This window comes from Dermacentor andersoni, chromosome 3, assembly GCF_023375885.2.
Source record: "Dermacentor andersoni chromosome 3, qqDerAnde1_hic_scaffold, whole genome shotgun sequence".
NCBI lineage: Eukaryota > Metazoa > Arthropoda > Arachnida > Ixodida > Ixodidae > Dermacentor > Dermacentor andersoni.
In genome coordinates, this window is record NC_092816.1 from 71,913,090 (window position 1) to 71,926,448 (window position 13,359).

The window sequence follows — 13,359 nt, forward strand, 5'->3', positions numbered from 1 at the left end:
CCGCATCATTCTTCACATAGGCGGTACGAATTAAGCGAAGCCAGCCGCACTTTCGCGTGCGCTCCGCCCCCGCGGCTGATTGCATCGCCCACACTGGGACGACGCTATCATGAAAAGCGCCTGCAGCGGGAAGCGAATGCTTTGTCTGCCTCTCGCTCTGACGGGTCACCGAAACTCGAGATTACGCAACCTTTAATACTAAACGCGCCGGAAGGTAGCTGAGATGATGCCACACCATCTCGGCACGCCCACTAATTGCACATGCGGAAGATTACCTCTAAAGCAGGGTGCGCGGCTGCTTATGGGCTCAGTTGTGCTTACAGCCATGCGCAGCCACGGCTGAGACATGCCAGAAATCATGAAGTATCAACTTAGCCCCCTGCCTCTCGCGCATGCTTCATCACATTATCACGAGCTTACTCCCCTCCCCTCTTTCTCTTTACTCGCACAGGGAGGCGGCACTCGTGCATGAAGCCACCATCTTTCTTTCTCACCCTCGCACACTTTCATTCGCACCTAAAGCACAAAGTGCCCGGGGTGCAATAGGATCTTATCGCACTTAGACTTTATATGGAGCACGACGCGGCTTCACTCATGCGGTCGCTCTTGTCTTGCCGCGCGCGATTTGAGAGGTGCGTTTGCAAGCAGCCACATATACCTTCTTCAAGAAACACTCCATTCCCAGTTCTTGATGGTCATGAAGGAAGCTTTGTGGTCGGAGAAATGGATGGATATATGCTCGACTTGCTGCACCAATGCCTGGTTCAGTGTAGCGCACCTCTGGACTCTGGTGGCGATGGCGCTGTGCCTCTGCTCAGGCAGCTCGTTTAGCAGCAGCGGCAGATGGACTTTCACCGTTGCCTCACTCATGGCTCAGAAAGAACTGACTGAGAATAAACTACTTATATAGGCAGACAGATTATATTATAATATAAACCATCTGTGAGCCTCAGACAATCCGTCTCGTGCGGAACATTTCGCACCAGCCGCCACAAATGGAGCTTAGCTTGGCACAACTGCCTCGATCACTTATTGGGAGGTCGCGAGACGCAGTGCGTAGGCGCATGGGAGCATTGCGGGGCAAAGAGATGGCAGCGACTGACTGACACTGCTAGCAAGTCGACTGAAGGTGGCTCTGCTTTTCGGCTTGGGAGGTGCGCCGTGATTCGCTGACACCATAGAGTTTCACACAATATTGTAGGAAACTATATGGTTGATACCGAGCCGGCACTTTGGCAACTGGAGAACACCGCGCGCTCTCGCATGATCGCCGCCACGGAGGAGGGGGGGGGGTACAGGTAGTGGCGGTGGTAAACATTTATTACTTGAACATTATTTCCAACACTACTTGTGAGGGGGTTCAGGAGCGCGTAGGGTAGCCGGGAGTTTGTGGCTCTCGGCGACCCTTGGAACCCAGTCCACCAGCCATGTTTGGTCACCTGTGTTGGAGCTAGAAACTGCGGTCTCCCGTCCCTCAATGTCGGTGAGTTGCCACTCAGAGGGTGGCTGGAGCTCAGGGCATATGAACATTACGTGATTGAAGTTGGCTCTAGGCGTGCCGCAGAGCGTAAATTACTCTCAATATAGGCCTGGGTGAACCAGTGCGAGAACAGCTGGAGAGAGGAAGGTTTGTGCCTGAAGCTGGTGCTAGGTAGTTTGCTGGGATTTCATTAAGGATTTGCGTTGGGCAGGATATCTCAACCGCATTTCGCATGAGGGTGATCTCATGATATTCTACCAATCAGTCTCTGGCGTTATCCAGGTCATCGGACGGCGTGGCTCGGTTGACAGCTACTTGAGCGATAGAATGGGCCATCTTGTTGTCTGGATGGCCCGCGTGCGCGGACACCCAGATGGGCTTCATTGGTCTGAAGGGGGGTGTGACGTACACGCAGTGGCGAACGGCAGTGGCTGTGCGTTTCGGCTTGGGCAGCAGCACATCATCGAGCTGAGCCGCCACCGAGCTATGGTTGTCGTCACATAGGTGTGGCATTGGAGAAGGAGCGAAGAGAGCAAGAATCGTGCCGTGTGCGAGAGATGGCACCAGGAGCGCGCACAGCTAGAGCAGCACACTGGCCCCGGCTACGGAGCTGATTATGGCGAAGGACAACAGCAACGCGAAACGCAGGAATGGGCGCCAAAGAGCTGCGCTCTGAAATTAATTCTGTTGGTCTACATGCCAAAACCACAATGTGTTTATGAGGCACGCCATGGTGGGGGACTCCGGATTAATTTTGACTAACTAGGGACCCAATGCACGGCACACTGGTGTTTTGGCATTTTGCCTCCATCGAAGTATGGTCGCTGCGGCTGGAATTATTTGATCTCGCAATCAGTTTCTCTGTTTCAACGTGCCAGCTTTTATCTTAAGGGTACGGTGAACTAGACGGCGCAGTGCAGTGTGCGGAGGCAGCAACGCATAGGGGCACGTGATGCCGCTGATGGCGAAAGGAGCGGCAGCGCTGCAATCGCTCGCTCTTGCATGCGATGCCTGTTGTGTGGCTTGAAAGCGCTTCGGTGGTGGTTCGCCCACTTTCTCTGTATGTCTGCTGCTTTTAAATTCGTGAACATTTCAGCTCGCATCGACAGCAACGAGGTTGGCGGCTGATATTGTGCGACATTATGTGTCTGTGCAGTTCCTTTTTCCAGGGTCTCAGTTAATGTGTTGTTGAAAGGTGTGCCAAGGAGAGAAAGTAAAGTGTAACTGCTTAAGTTAAACTTACTTTTGTTGTCACGGGGACTAGGATTTGCTGAAGCAAAACAATCAGCGGGACTTTTGTAATACAGGTCACTTGTTCTTGTGCCCTTTACCATACTGTATTAGTGCTGTCATTGCACTAGTGTGTAAAGCTATTCCATACATCATTCTTCTGCATCGTACCGGCTCTTGCGTGTTTCCCCATACTCTGTGATGCCTGTATAGCGAGCATTTAGTTACAGATTACACAAACCATGGAATTGTGCCCCATTTGTGAAATGCTGTACCCATATCCCCAGTGACAAGAATTGTGTCCTATAGATATCCTATCGACATCCACATGCTAGGACATCGATATCCTTAGGGATGTGCTGAATACATCATGCGAACATACCTCACATGACCATTTGGTTGCACTTTCCATGTCCTGCAGTCATCGGTTGCATGCCCATGAGGGACATTCTTGGACAGGCTGCGTGTATGTAATGCACATACGCCAGAGCCTTTGCATACTGTTTGCCATAATGCAAATTATGTAATTACCCTATTGAACTAATTAAAGTTTTCAAGGTAAATTGCTTCAGAAAATCCGTAGTATGACGTAAACACGAGCTGCAGGCATGATAGCTTTGGATTGTGATTTGAGCATGTGGGAAAGCATTATTCTGTTACGAGGAAACTAATGAGACATAGCTTCAATTGGAGGACAAATATTCACGTGCATGTCAAAATAAGGTGCATGAGGGATAACCTTGGAACGTCCGTAATAGGATATCCAACAATAATATCCAGCAGATGTCCGTCCTATTTGTATCTGAAATGGTGCGTGGGCATTGGGACATGATTCGGATGTCCTATGGACGAAGTGTTTTCACCGGGTCGTTAAGCTGCTCGCCAAAGCATGGTCACCATAAATACAACAATGAGCTGGTTTTCTGTTTCAGTGAAGCTATGCCACTTGGCTTCTGGCATCAATGTTGTGCTAGTCCTCTCCTGCTCATTCATGTTCACTGTGCGAGTGCTACGTGATTTCTACAGATTAATTTCAGTGACTTTTTCAGAATAAGTGGCTTCAATCCATGCATGCAAGCTTTCTTTGCTGCTTTTCAATTCGTGAGCATTTCTGTACAGATAAGGAGCAATGCACAAGTCCAGCTGTTCGACATTAATCATTGGCACAGTTTCTGTTTTAATCTAAGGCATCGCCTATAATGTGCTGTTGAAAGGTTTGACAAGGAGAGAATGAATGTGCAACGTAACAGCTTAATTTACACTTACTTTCGATGTTCTGGGGACTATAGTTACATATAATTACTTGTAACACGGTCACTTGATTGCTGTTATGTACGAGCTGAATCTGTGCTCGCTCGAGTTTGTATAGACTGTCGTCTGCACCCTCAAGCTCTATAATCTATACAAACTCGATCCTGCATTTGCTGAACGTATAGCAGTGATAATTTTCTATCGTGTTGAATAAGTTCATTCGGACGGGACTTGATTGCGATCGAAAGTGTCCGTGTTCTCGACAGCGTGGCTACAGGATCCAGCGTCAAGGACACATGTGCTATAGCGATTTCAGAAAACGCTTTAGCGTCTGTGGCAAAAACAATATGCGTTTCATTGTCTGAGCGTAAGCTTTAGCTCGAGGACTCCTATGTAAATAAAAGGGAAAGGAGAAATAATTTTTCTCGGCAACCACGGCACCAAATTTGATAAGGTTTGTTGCATTTAAAAGAAAAAGTTAATATCTAGTGACTAATTGCTAGTGGATTTTTTATTTAGGCTGTCAATGTTTTAGTAAAAAATATTAAAGATAGCAAATTTTCAGAAAATGAAACTACAAGTCTGTTGCTCGGCAATAAAAAAAAGATATAACAATTCTGTAAATTGGATTTAATAGTAGATCTAAAACGGACAAAATTGATGTATTACACATGGCTCTCAAATTTATCACTAATATATTAGTAGGACTTTTGCAAAACCCTTGCATACAAAATGTAACAAGTTCACGTAAGACGAAAACTGACATATCAAGTTTGTCTGCTTTGAATGATCTAATGGATGCAGTTTACAGAACCGCGATATATGCCATAGGTGCAGAGCTACAAATTTGTAATTTTCATGTTTCTATTCTTTTCAACCATACCAAATTTTTAAAATTCCTTTTAAAAATTAAGGCCCTAAATCGGAATTCCGCTTCCTACAGACCCTAGAAGTTATCTTTTTTCACAAATGCAATAAATTTCATTAAAATAGGCACAGTGGTTATCTCTGACAGGCGTTTCTGCGTTCTACATCTATTTGATTAGGTGGCATCGGAGTTCGGCCCAGGCTAAAGATTGGCACCACACCTTTAAAACCATGTGTAAAATTATGGGAGCCAGAAACAAGTGACGCAATGTCCGAAATGAGAAGCCACGTGAGACGCCAACAAACAAGGACCACTAAGGAAAACATACGAGAAATTAGAAATTATTTGTACTTACTAATTGAATTATAGAAATGATAAGTAATCGCACATGCAATGCGAAGACGTGGGATCGTTCCCCTCGTGCAGCAAGTTGTTTTTTCATCGACTTTCATTACCATTAATTCATGACTTCTTTAATTCAATAGTAAGTACAAGTAATTTCCTCTATGTATGGAGTAATGTGTTTTATACCCCATGATTTATATATAATAAAATTTAAAGTTATGCAAGTTCAGATTTTCAATATTGTAGTTGCTCTTGAGCGTTTGTTTGGATCACTGTGGTTTTAATGGCTTTGAAGTTCCCCCGGTTCACCTGGAGGGGGCCTACACTGTAAAAAAAGTTTGCACCCTTTGGGGTGTATCTCTGCCACACAACAATGATCATCATCTGCCTTGCTTGCGTTTCCTTGAAAACGCCGCGCCCGCTACTTTCCTGTCGGGAATGCTATGTCATGCTGATAACGCGCATGCCATTCGTTACTGGAAAGTACCGGGCTCGTAGCCTTAAAGAAAGGAAATGCGGACAAAATAGATCACGTTTATCGTTGCGTGGCAAGATACGACTCAAAGAGTGTAAACTTTTCTTACACTCTTAAAATGGTTGCACCCTTTGGGGTGTATATTTGTCCCACAACGATAATCGTCATACCATAGAGTTTCTCACTATGTTATAGTGAGAAACTCTATGCGTCATACACTCAAAAGGGTGTAAATATACTAATATGAAACTCTACCTTTCTTAGAGTGTATAATAGGGGCTTGGTGGCGCAACCCACCGTCCCGTTCCAAAGGGGACGCTTATAACATCCCTCCATCCATCCGTAGCGCGCCGTTTTCTTTTGTGTGTCATTTTTTTGTGTTGGTAGTCGCATGTAATGTGAGCGCGAAGTTGGAGGAATAGTGGCACTCGTTTGATGTGCTTACCTTAAGTGTCGCGTATTAATTGGCAAAATGGACTACGCAAATGGAGCCATTGTCAGAATCAAGTTGGAGAATTTTATGTAAGTAGAGCTGTCTCCATGCTCATTTATTTTTCACGTGGCTTGTAAACACCTGTCTAGGCGATGTTGTTCCTCGTCAGCCTGCATTTTCGTGCTTAGCCGATGTGTCTAGTTTGGCCACTGATTTCTCTCTTCCTCTTGGAAACCAAAAAGGCTTGTTTACTGAAACAATGACGTTATCGTACCTGAAGCGAACGAAGTGAGCGATTGCAAACTTGGTGACGCCATCTCCTAGGCACATCTTAATAATTTCGACCTGTTTATCAGACTCGTAGAACGGGCTGATTGGTTGCAATGTTTTTTTTTTTTTTAGGGATGTGCTTATATAGGCGAAGTGTCCCTATCAGAGCTTCATGCTATTTGCAGAGTTTTGCTGATGTGCTTCATGTCCACTGCAGGACGAAGGCCTCTCCCTGAGCCAACTGATTCCAACTTGCGCCTGCAAATTTCCTAATTTCATCACCCCGCCTAGCTTTCTGCTGTCCTCGACTGCGCTTCCCTTCTCTTGGCACCCATTCTGTAACTCTTGATAGTCCACCGGTTATCCATCCTACGCATTACATAGCCTGTCCAGCTCAATTTTTCTCTTTTAATGTCTATTAGAATATCGGCTATTCTCATTTGCTCTCTGATACACATCTCTCGCCTCCCGTCTCCTTGCGCGGTCCTTAACTTTAGTACGGTAGCTAGCTGGTCGAGTCGGTACATCTGCATTATTATTACTTACAGCGCGCACTAATAAACTAATAACAAGGACGAAGAATAGAGACGAAACACGAGCCCCTTAACTTGTTCTCGAGCTTCTTTGTCAGTCGCTAAGTTTCGGCCCCATATGTTAGCACCGGTAGAACGCAGTGATTGTACGCCTTTCTTTACAATGATAGTGTTAAGCTCCCATGCAGGATCTGACAATGCCTTCCGTATGCACTCCAACCCATTTTTATAAATTTCCTTCTCATGAACAGGGTCTCCTGTGAGTAATTGACCTAGATAAATGTATTATTTTACAGACTCTAGAGGCTGACTGGCGATCCTGAACTCTTGTTCCCTTGCCAGGCTATTGATAATTATCTTTGTCTGCTGCATATTAATCTTCAACCCCAGTCTTACACTTTCTCTGTTAAAGTCCTCAGTTATACATTGCAGAGGGGAGGGGCAAGAATACATTCCAAGAGCAAGAAATACAGGATTAGTTCTAGGAATTCACAGTGCAGGGAACAAAAGAGATATGAAAGAACTAGTAATGTATTCATAACAACCAAAAAAGACTAATACGAAAATAAAGAAAGAGTATACTTTACCAAGCAGACAATGTTCACGAATAAGTACTTAATTATGCCATTTGCCACCATACATTATTTTATGTTGATTAGTGCATTCTTAAACAGAGTGGGGTTTCTGAGATATTCGCCATTGATCCTCACTCCTAAGCCTTCCCAGTTTAATAGCTTGAATACTTCTTTCAAGCATGCAGTGAATAGCGTTGGAGAGATTGTCTCCCCTTGCTTGACCCCTTTCTTTATAGGTATCTTGCTACTTTTCTTGTGGAGAACCAAGGTAGCTGTCGAATATTTGTAGCTATTTCCCAAGATATTCACGTATGCCTTTTGTACTCTTTGATTACTTAATGCCTTTATAACTGCTGGTATCTCTACTGAATCAAATGCCTTTTCATGATCTATTTTGCAATGAAGATGTGCAGAGGGGTGTGGGATTATAGTCGTAAGACCGGCATTTTAGTTTATGTGGTTCTTAACGCATTTATTGTAAAGAACTGACATTTAACACCTTTCACTTTTGTGGTGTATGAAAATTATTATGGCAGAAGATTGAATGTTTATTGGCCCGTTGATTGCTGCATGACAGTTTCTGTATTGCTAGTGGTCCTGCTGAACGCAGGACCACTAGCACGTGCTGCAATCACATGTGCTGCAAGAGGCGCATGGTACAACCATAGAGGTATGACCACTTAGACAGTGGTACGACGCAGCCTCAGATAAAAGGTGGCCAGTGCCGCCTCGTACCAAATGAAAGCATGAAATGCCTTAGTTAGGAGGAGTGTGAGCATTGTTTCGAGAAAATGAAAACTAAAACGATGGAAAGCTATAAACATATTTTTAAAAGATATGCCTATTTAACATATATATTGAAGTAAGCGAAGGGAGTGACTGAAATGCGGCCAAGGTTTCTAGCGACCTGAAATTCTGAGTGTCTGGGAACATATTCTGGGACGATTGCTTTCAGCTATGGAGGAGGAAAAAAGTTAGTAGGGAGCATAACGCAATGCAACTGAAGCCAAACCTGTCGGCCCAACACGTGATCGCATGTAAAAGTGCACAATTGGTGTTAGTGTTCCTGTTGTACAGGCAGGGCAGCCAAACAAGCTCGCTCCGAATAAAAACTACTGGCATAGCTACTGGGAACCAGACGCTTCAGCAAATCTTGATTCTTGCTCGGTGATCTCGACACAAGAGGTCATGTGTTGAGCCACCACTGAGCAAAGGGACTGGCTGCATGAAGCATTCACTTGCAAAGGCTGGCTGCATGACGTAATGCTCTCTCCTAACTTTTTCCTTCTTCCACGCTTTTGGTGAGACTGTCGCCTTGGCCATCAGGTGCATGCTGGTTGGTAGGTTGAGCAAAATCGGATGAGCTGATTGACTGGTTGAGCGCTATGTCACACGAAGGTGATAATATGAGTGCTTGATGGGTGCTCTTTGTTTACAGTCGCTGTACTATTATTCAGATTTTATCACGGCATGATTACGCGCCCATTTGAGCTCAACCATAACAGTGGCCAAAATTTGGATGACCTGCAAGGTTTCACTTTATGTCGTTGGACGCCATCTGCTCATATGACATTGCAAGTGATAATCTAGCTGCATATCCTATAGAAGCTTCATAATTTAAAAGCAAAAAGCTAGTCTTTTGTGGTCTTAGTGCCTGGCACTGGCACATGGGCCGAAAATAGGCGAAATAGATGTCATCATCATCATACTAATCATCATCAGCCTGTTTTATGTCCACTGCAGGACGAAGGCCTCTCCTTGCGATCTCCAATTACCCCTGTCCTGCGCCAACCGATTCCAACTAGCGCCCGCGAATTTCCTAATTGCATCACTCCACCTAGTCCTCTGCCATCCTCGACTGTGTTTCCCTTCTCTTGGTACCCATACTGTAACCCTTATGGTCCAATGGTTATCTAACCGGTGCATTACATGACCTGCCCAGCTGCATATTTTTCTCTTAATGTCAATTAAAACATTGTCTATGCCCGTTTTCTCTCTGATTCAAACCGCTCTCTTTCTGTCTCTTAACGTTATGCCTAGCAACCTTCGCTCCATCGCTCTTTACGCTGTCCTTGTTCTCAAGCTTCTTTGTCAGTCTCCAAGTCTCTGCCCCATACGTCGGCACTGGTAAAATGTACTGGTCGTACACCTTCCTTTTCAATGATAATGGTAAGCTTCCATTATCAGTATTTCAGTGATAATGGCAAGCTCCTTGATTACGTAATGCCTCTGTGGCTGCTGGTATCTACTGAGTCAAATGCCTTTTTGTAATCTCTGAAAGCCATACAGAGAGGCTTCTTGTACTCTGCGGATTTCTCGATAACCTGATTAATGACATGGATGTGATCTGTTGTAGAGTATCCCTTCCTGAAGTCAGCCTGTTCCCTTGGTTGACAAAAGTCCAGTGTTGCCCTTATTCTATTAGAGATTATTTTGGTAAATATATTATATAATACTGAGAGTAAGCTAATGGGTCTATAATTTTTCAATTCTTTAACGTCTCCCTTTTTGTGGATTAGTATAATGCTCGCATTCTTCCAGTTTTCTGAGACACTTGCAGTCGATAGACACTTCGTATATAGAGCCACCAGTTTTTCAAGCATTATGTCTCCTCCATTTTTGATTAAATCGACTGTTATTCCATCTTCTCCTGCCGCTCTTCCTCATTTCATGTCTTACAAGGCCCTTCTGACCTCATTGCTAGTTATAAGAGGAGTTTCTGTATCCGCTTCATTGCTGTTTCTAATGGAGGTATCCTGACTCCTCTGGGTATTGTACAGGTCAGTATAGAATTCTTCCGCTGCTTTTGCTCTACCTTCAAGATTGCTGATGATATTACCCTGCTTATCTTTCAGTGGATACATCTTGGTTTGTTCTATGTCAAGTTTCTTTCTCACTGATTTCAGGCTGCGTCCATTTTTTACGGCTTCTTCAGTCTTTCTCACTTTATATTTTCGGATATCACTTATTTTCACCTTGTTGATCAGTTTTGACAGTTCTGCGAACTCTATCTTATCTCGTGAGTTGGACCCTTTCATTCTTTGTCATTTCTTTATTAGATCCTTTGTTACTTGGGTGAGCTTGCCTACTGGTTGCCTTGGTGCCTTGCCCCTCGCTTCAATTGCTGCCTCTGAAGCCAGCCTAGTTACGGTTTCATTCATTAGCTCTATGTTATCATCATCTCTCTGTTCTAAGGCTGCATATTTGTTTGCAAGTAGCAGCCTAAATTTGTCTGCTTTTACCCTTACTGCCTTTAGATTGACCTGATTCTTCTTGACCAATTTTGCTCTCTCTCTCTTCACATTGAGGTGAATCCTAGCCCTCACTAACCTATGATCACTGCACTTTACCCTACCTATCACTTCTACATCCTGCACTATGCTGGGATCAGCAGAAAGTATGAAGTCACTTTCATTTCTTGTTTCACCATTAGGGCTTTTCTAGGTCCGCTTTCTGTTGCTACGCATCCTGAAAAAGGTGTTCATTATTCGAAGCTTATTCATTTCTGTGAATTCTCCCAGCATCTCTCCTCTAGTGTTCCTAGAATCAATGCCGTAGTTGCCAATTGCTTGTTCAGCAGCCTGCTTTTTCCCCACTTTCGCATTGAAGTTGCCATTACTACAGTATACCGAGTTTGCACTTTTCTCATCGCTAATTCAACATCTTCGTCAAGCTTATCTACTTCCTCATCATCGTGACTGGATGTTGGAGCGTAGGCTTGTACTACCTTTAATCTATACCTCTTATTAAGTTTGATTACGACTATAGCTACCTTCTCATTAATGCTGTAGAATTCATCAATGTTGCCTGCTATGTCCTTATGGATTAGAAATCCTACCCTGTGTTCCTTCTTATCTAGGAGACCTCTATAGCTTAGCTGAGGACATGTCTGTTATCCAGCAATCTAGAGGCCTCACCAGCTCTTCTAATCTCACTAAGGCCGATGATATCCCAAACAATGTCTGATAGTTCCTCAAAGAGTCCTGCTAAGCTAGCCTCGCTCGAGAGGGTCGTGGTGTTAAACGTTGCAAGGGTCAGTTTCCATTGGCAGCCTGTCCGGACCCTGCCGCTATTGGAGTCACTCGCCATTGGGGCTAGATGCTTGCATGCTGGCCATTCAAGTTTGAATTATATGGCGAAAGCCGATTTCAAGATCGAAATAATGCAAGTTTGTGTTTATCGAAATGCATGGGTGCCTGCCAGGACCTTTGGTCACGATCAAATTAACCGAAAAACTTAAATAACTGGAGTTTATTCAATCCATCCGCGCTGAAGAATTTTTGTCCAGATTGGCAAGGCCAACTTAAATTTTGCTGTTGACACCGATGCGACCGTGTTGCTTTAGAACTTGAAAAAGATTTCCTGCAGCATTTTTCTGGGGCCTGGCTGCTGCAATCAAACTTCCTCCTTGAGGATTGCTCCAAGCAGTTGATTCCACATCTTGGATGTTTCACTGCAGATGTTTGTTATAAGGGTATTGTTGCTCGCATCACATTTTACACGAGTGAGGAAAATGCACCACTTCTCGGCTTGGATATCACCCAGACCATTCGACCCAACATCTGTGGTACTACGTTGACATGTTCGCTGACTCCATCACACATTAAACTTCGCCCAAGTAATCTGCAAACTTCTCAGCACCTATTCACAAAGCAACCAGACTTGGCCAATGCATTGCAGGAAGCCAAATGCCATCTGTGTCTCCAAACAGCAAGTGTTAATCTGCCCCAAGTCCGTGCCCTCTACAAGGTACTTAGGAACTGACCTTCAGGGAGAACCGGGTTATCATAGAACATTCTCCACTGTGGACTTGCTCTATTTCATAGTGTTCAGCAAGGACATTCCAGCAAATGTTTCTTTTATGAAACTTGCCTATGTTTGGCAACCTGGTGTCAGGGTAAACATTGAATTGCATAGTACTTCTTTATGTAGTCGTGCAGTTCATCAGCATGTCGATTCTGCATCTGCTGAAAAACCTTGCAATGTTTGAATGTCATCAGCACTTTGCTGCAGTACTTTTCCCAGTTTTATGTGGGTTTGTACCAGTAGCCCCATGCTTTGTGATTAAGAGCTTTCTTTTTTTTTTTTCCGCCGAAGTGGGTGAAAGTGGTGTTAAACTCCTAGAGACCTTTTTGCATGGTACAAGTGCTTCAGTCACAAATTTTTTTCCAACAAGGCCAGTAAAAATGCAAGAGGCAGTCTTCGTAGCATACTTTTTAGAAAAAGTCGGAAATATGCAGGTAAAAAAAAAAGTTCTGCACTTCCAAATTTTTTTTTTTTTTATTTGTCAAGGCAGTTATGGAGTTAGAGAAATTGAGTAACTCAACCACCACTACTTTTGCTACATGTTCACTGCTCTCAGTAAGGGAATAAGCGAACCTGAAGGTGCAAACCTGCTTCATTCTTCTGAGCTAGTTGATGTGGCTTTGCTGGTGGATCAAAATCTACAAGCTCCTTGCAGTAATTCCTTACATGACTGTCCTACGCATTACTGGAAGGCACTGGCACATTTTAAAGATTATGTTCTTAGGTTAGGTCAGATCATTGTCTGAGTTTTCTGTGTGAAGTGCTCTGTATATTGTGTGAGCTGTCTTTTTGTAGTGCTCTGAGTAAACACTGTGCCATTGTATATTTGAGAGACAATAGAATGCATGAAAGGTCTTGCACGCACTTGCCTTGTGCTTGTATGAAAATGCAAATGCCAACCACGTCCAACTTCGTATAATGCACAGTTAAAATAGTCAATACATTCTAGCTAAACAACGCATAATCCACCATGTAGTCAGAAATTCTGACTGACATGTAGAAAGACTCATTCAGAATGCTTCTATGCATGTGTTGCATTTAGATGCCAATTGCAATGAAATTTCGCTTTGGCTAAATTTGTTATAACTGAGGC

At 44.0% G+C, this 13,359-nt stretch overlaps 1 protein-coding gene across 1 annotated transcript in view; it reads left to right on the forward strand.

Moving 5' to 3' along the window:
• Window positions 1-6,008: 6,008 nt before the first annotated feature.
• SMC5 (structural maintenance of chromosomes 5) overlaps window positions 6,009-13,359 on the forward strand; it is a 108,724-nt gene continuing 101,373 nt past the window's right edge. Inside the window, exon 1 of the mRNA XM_050193372.3 lies at window positions 6,009-6,171. Coding sequence (XP_050049329.1) covers window positions 6,122-6,171 — 50 coding nt within the window. The 5' untranslated portion in view covers window positions 6,009-6,121. The remainder of the gene's footprint in view (window positions 6,172-13,359) is intronic.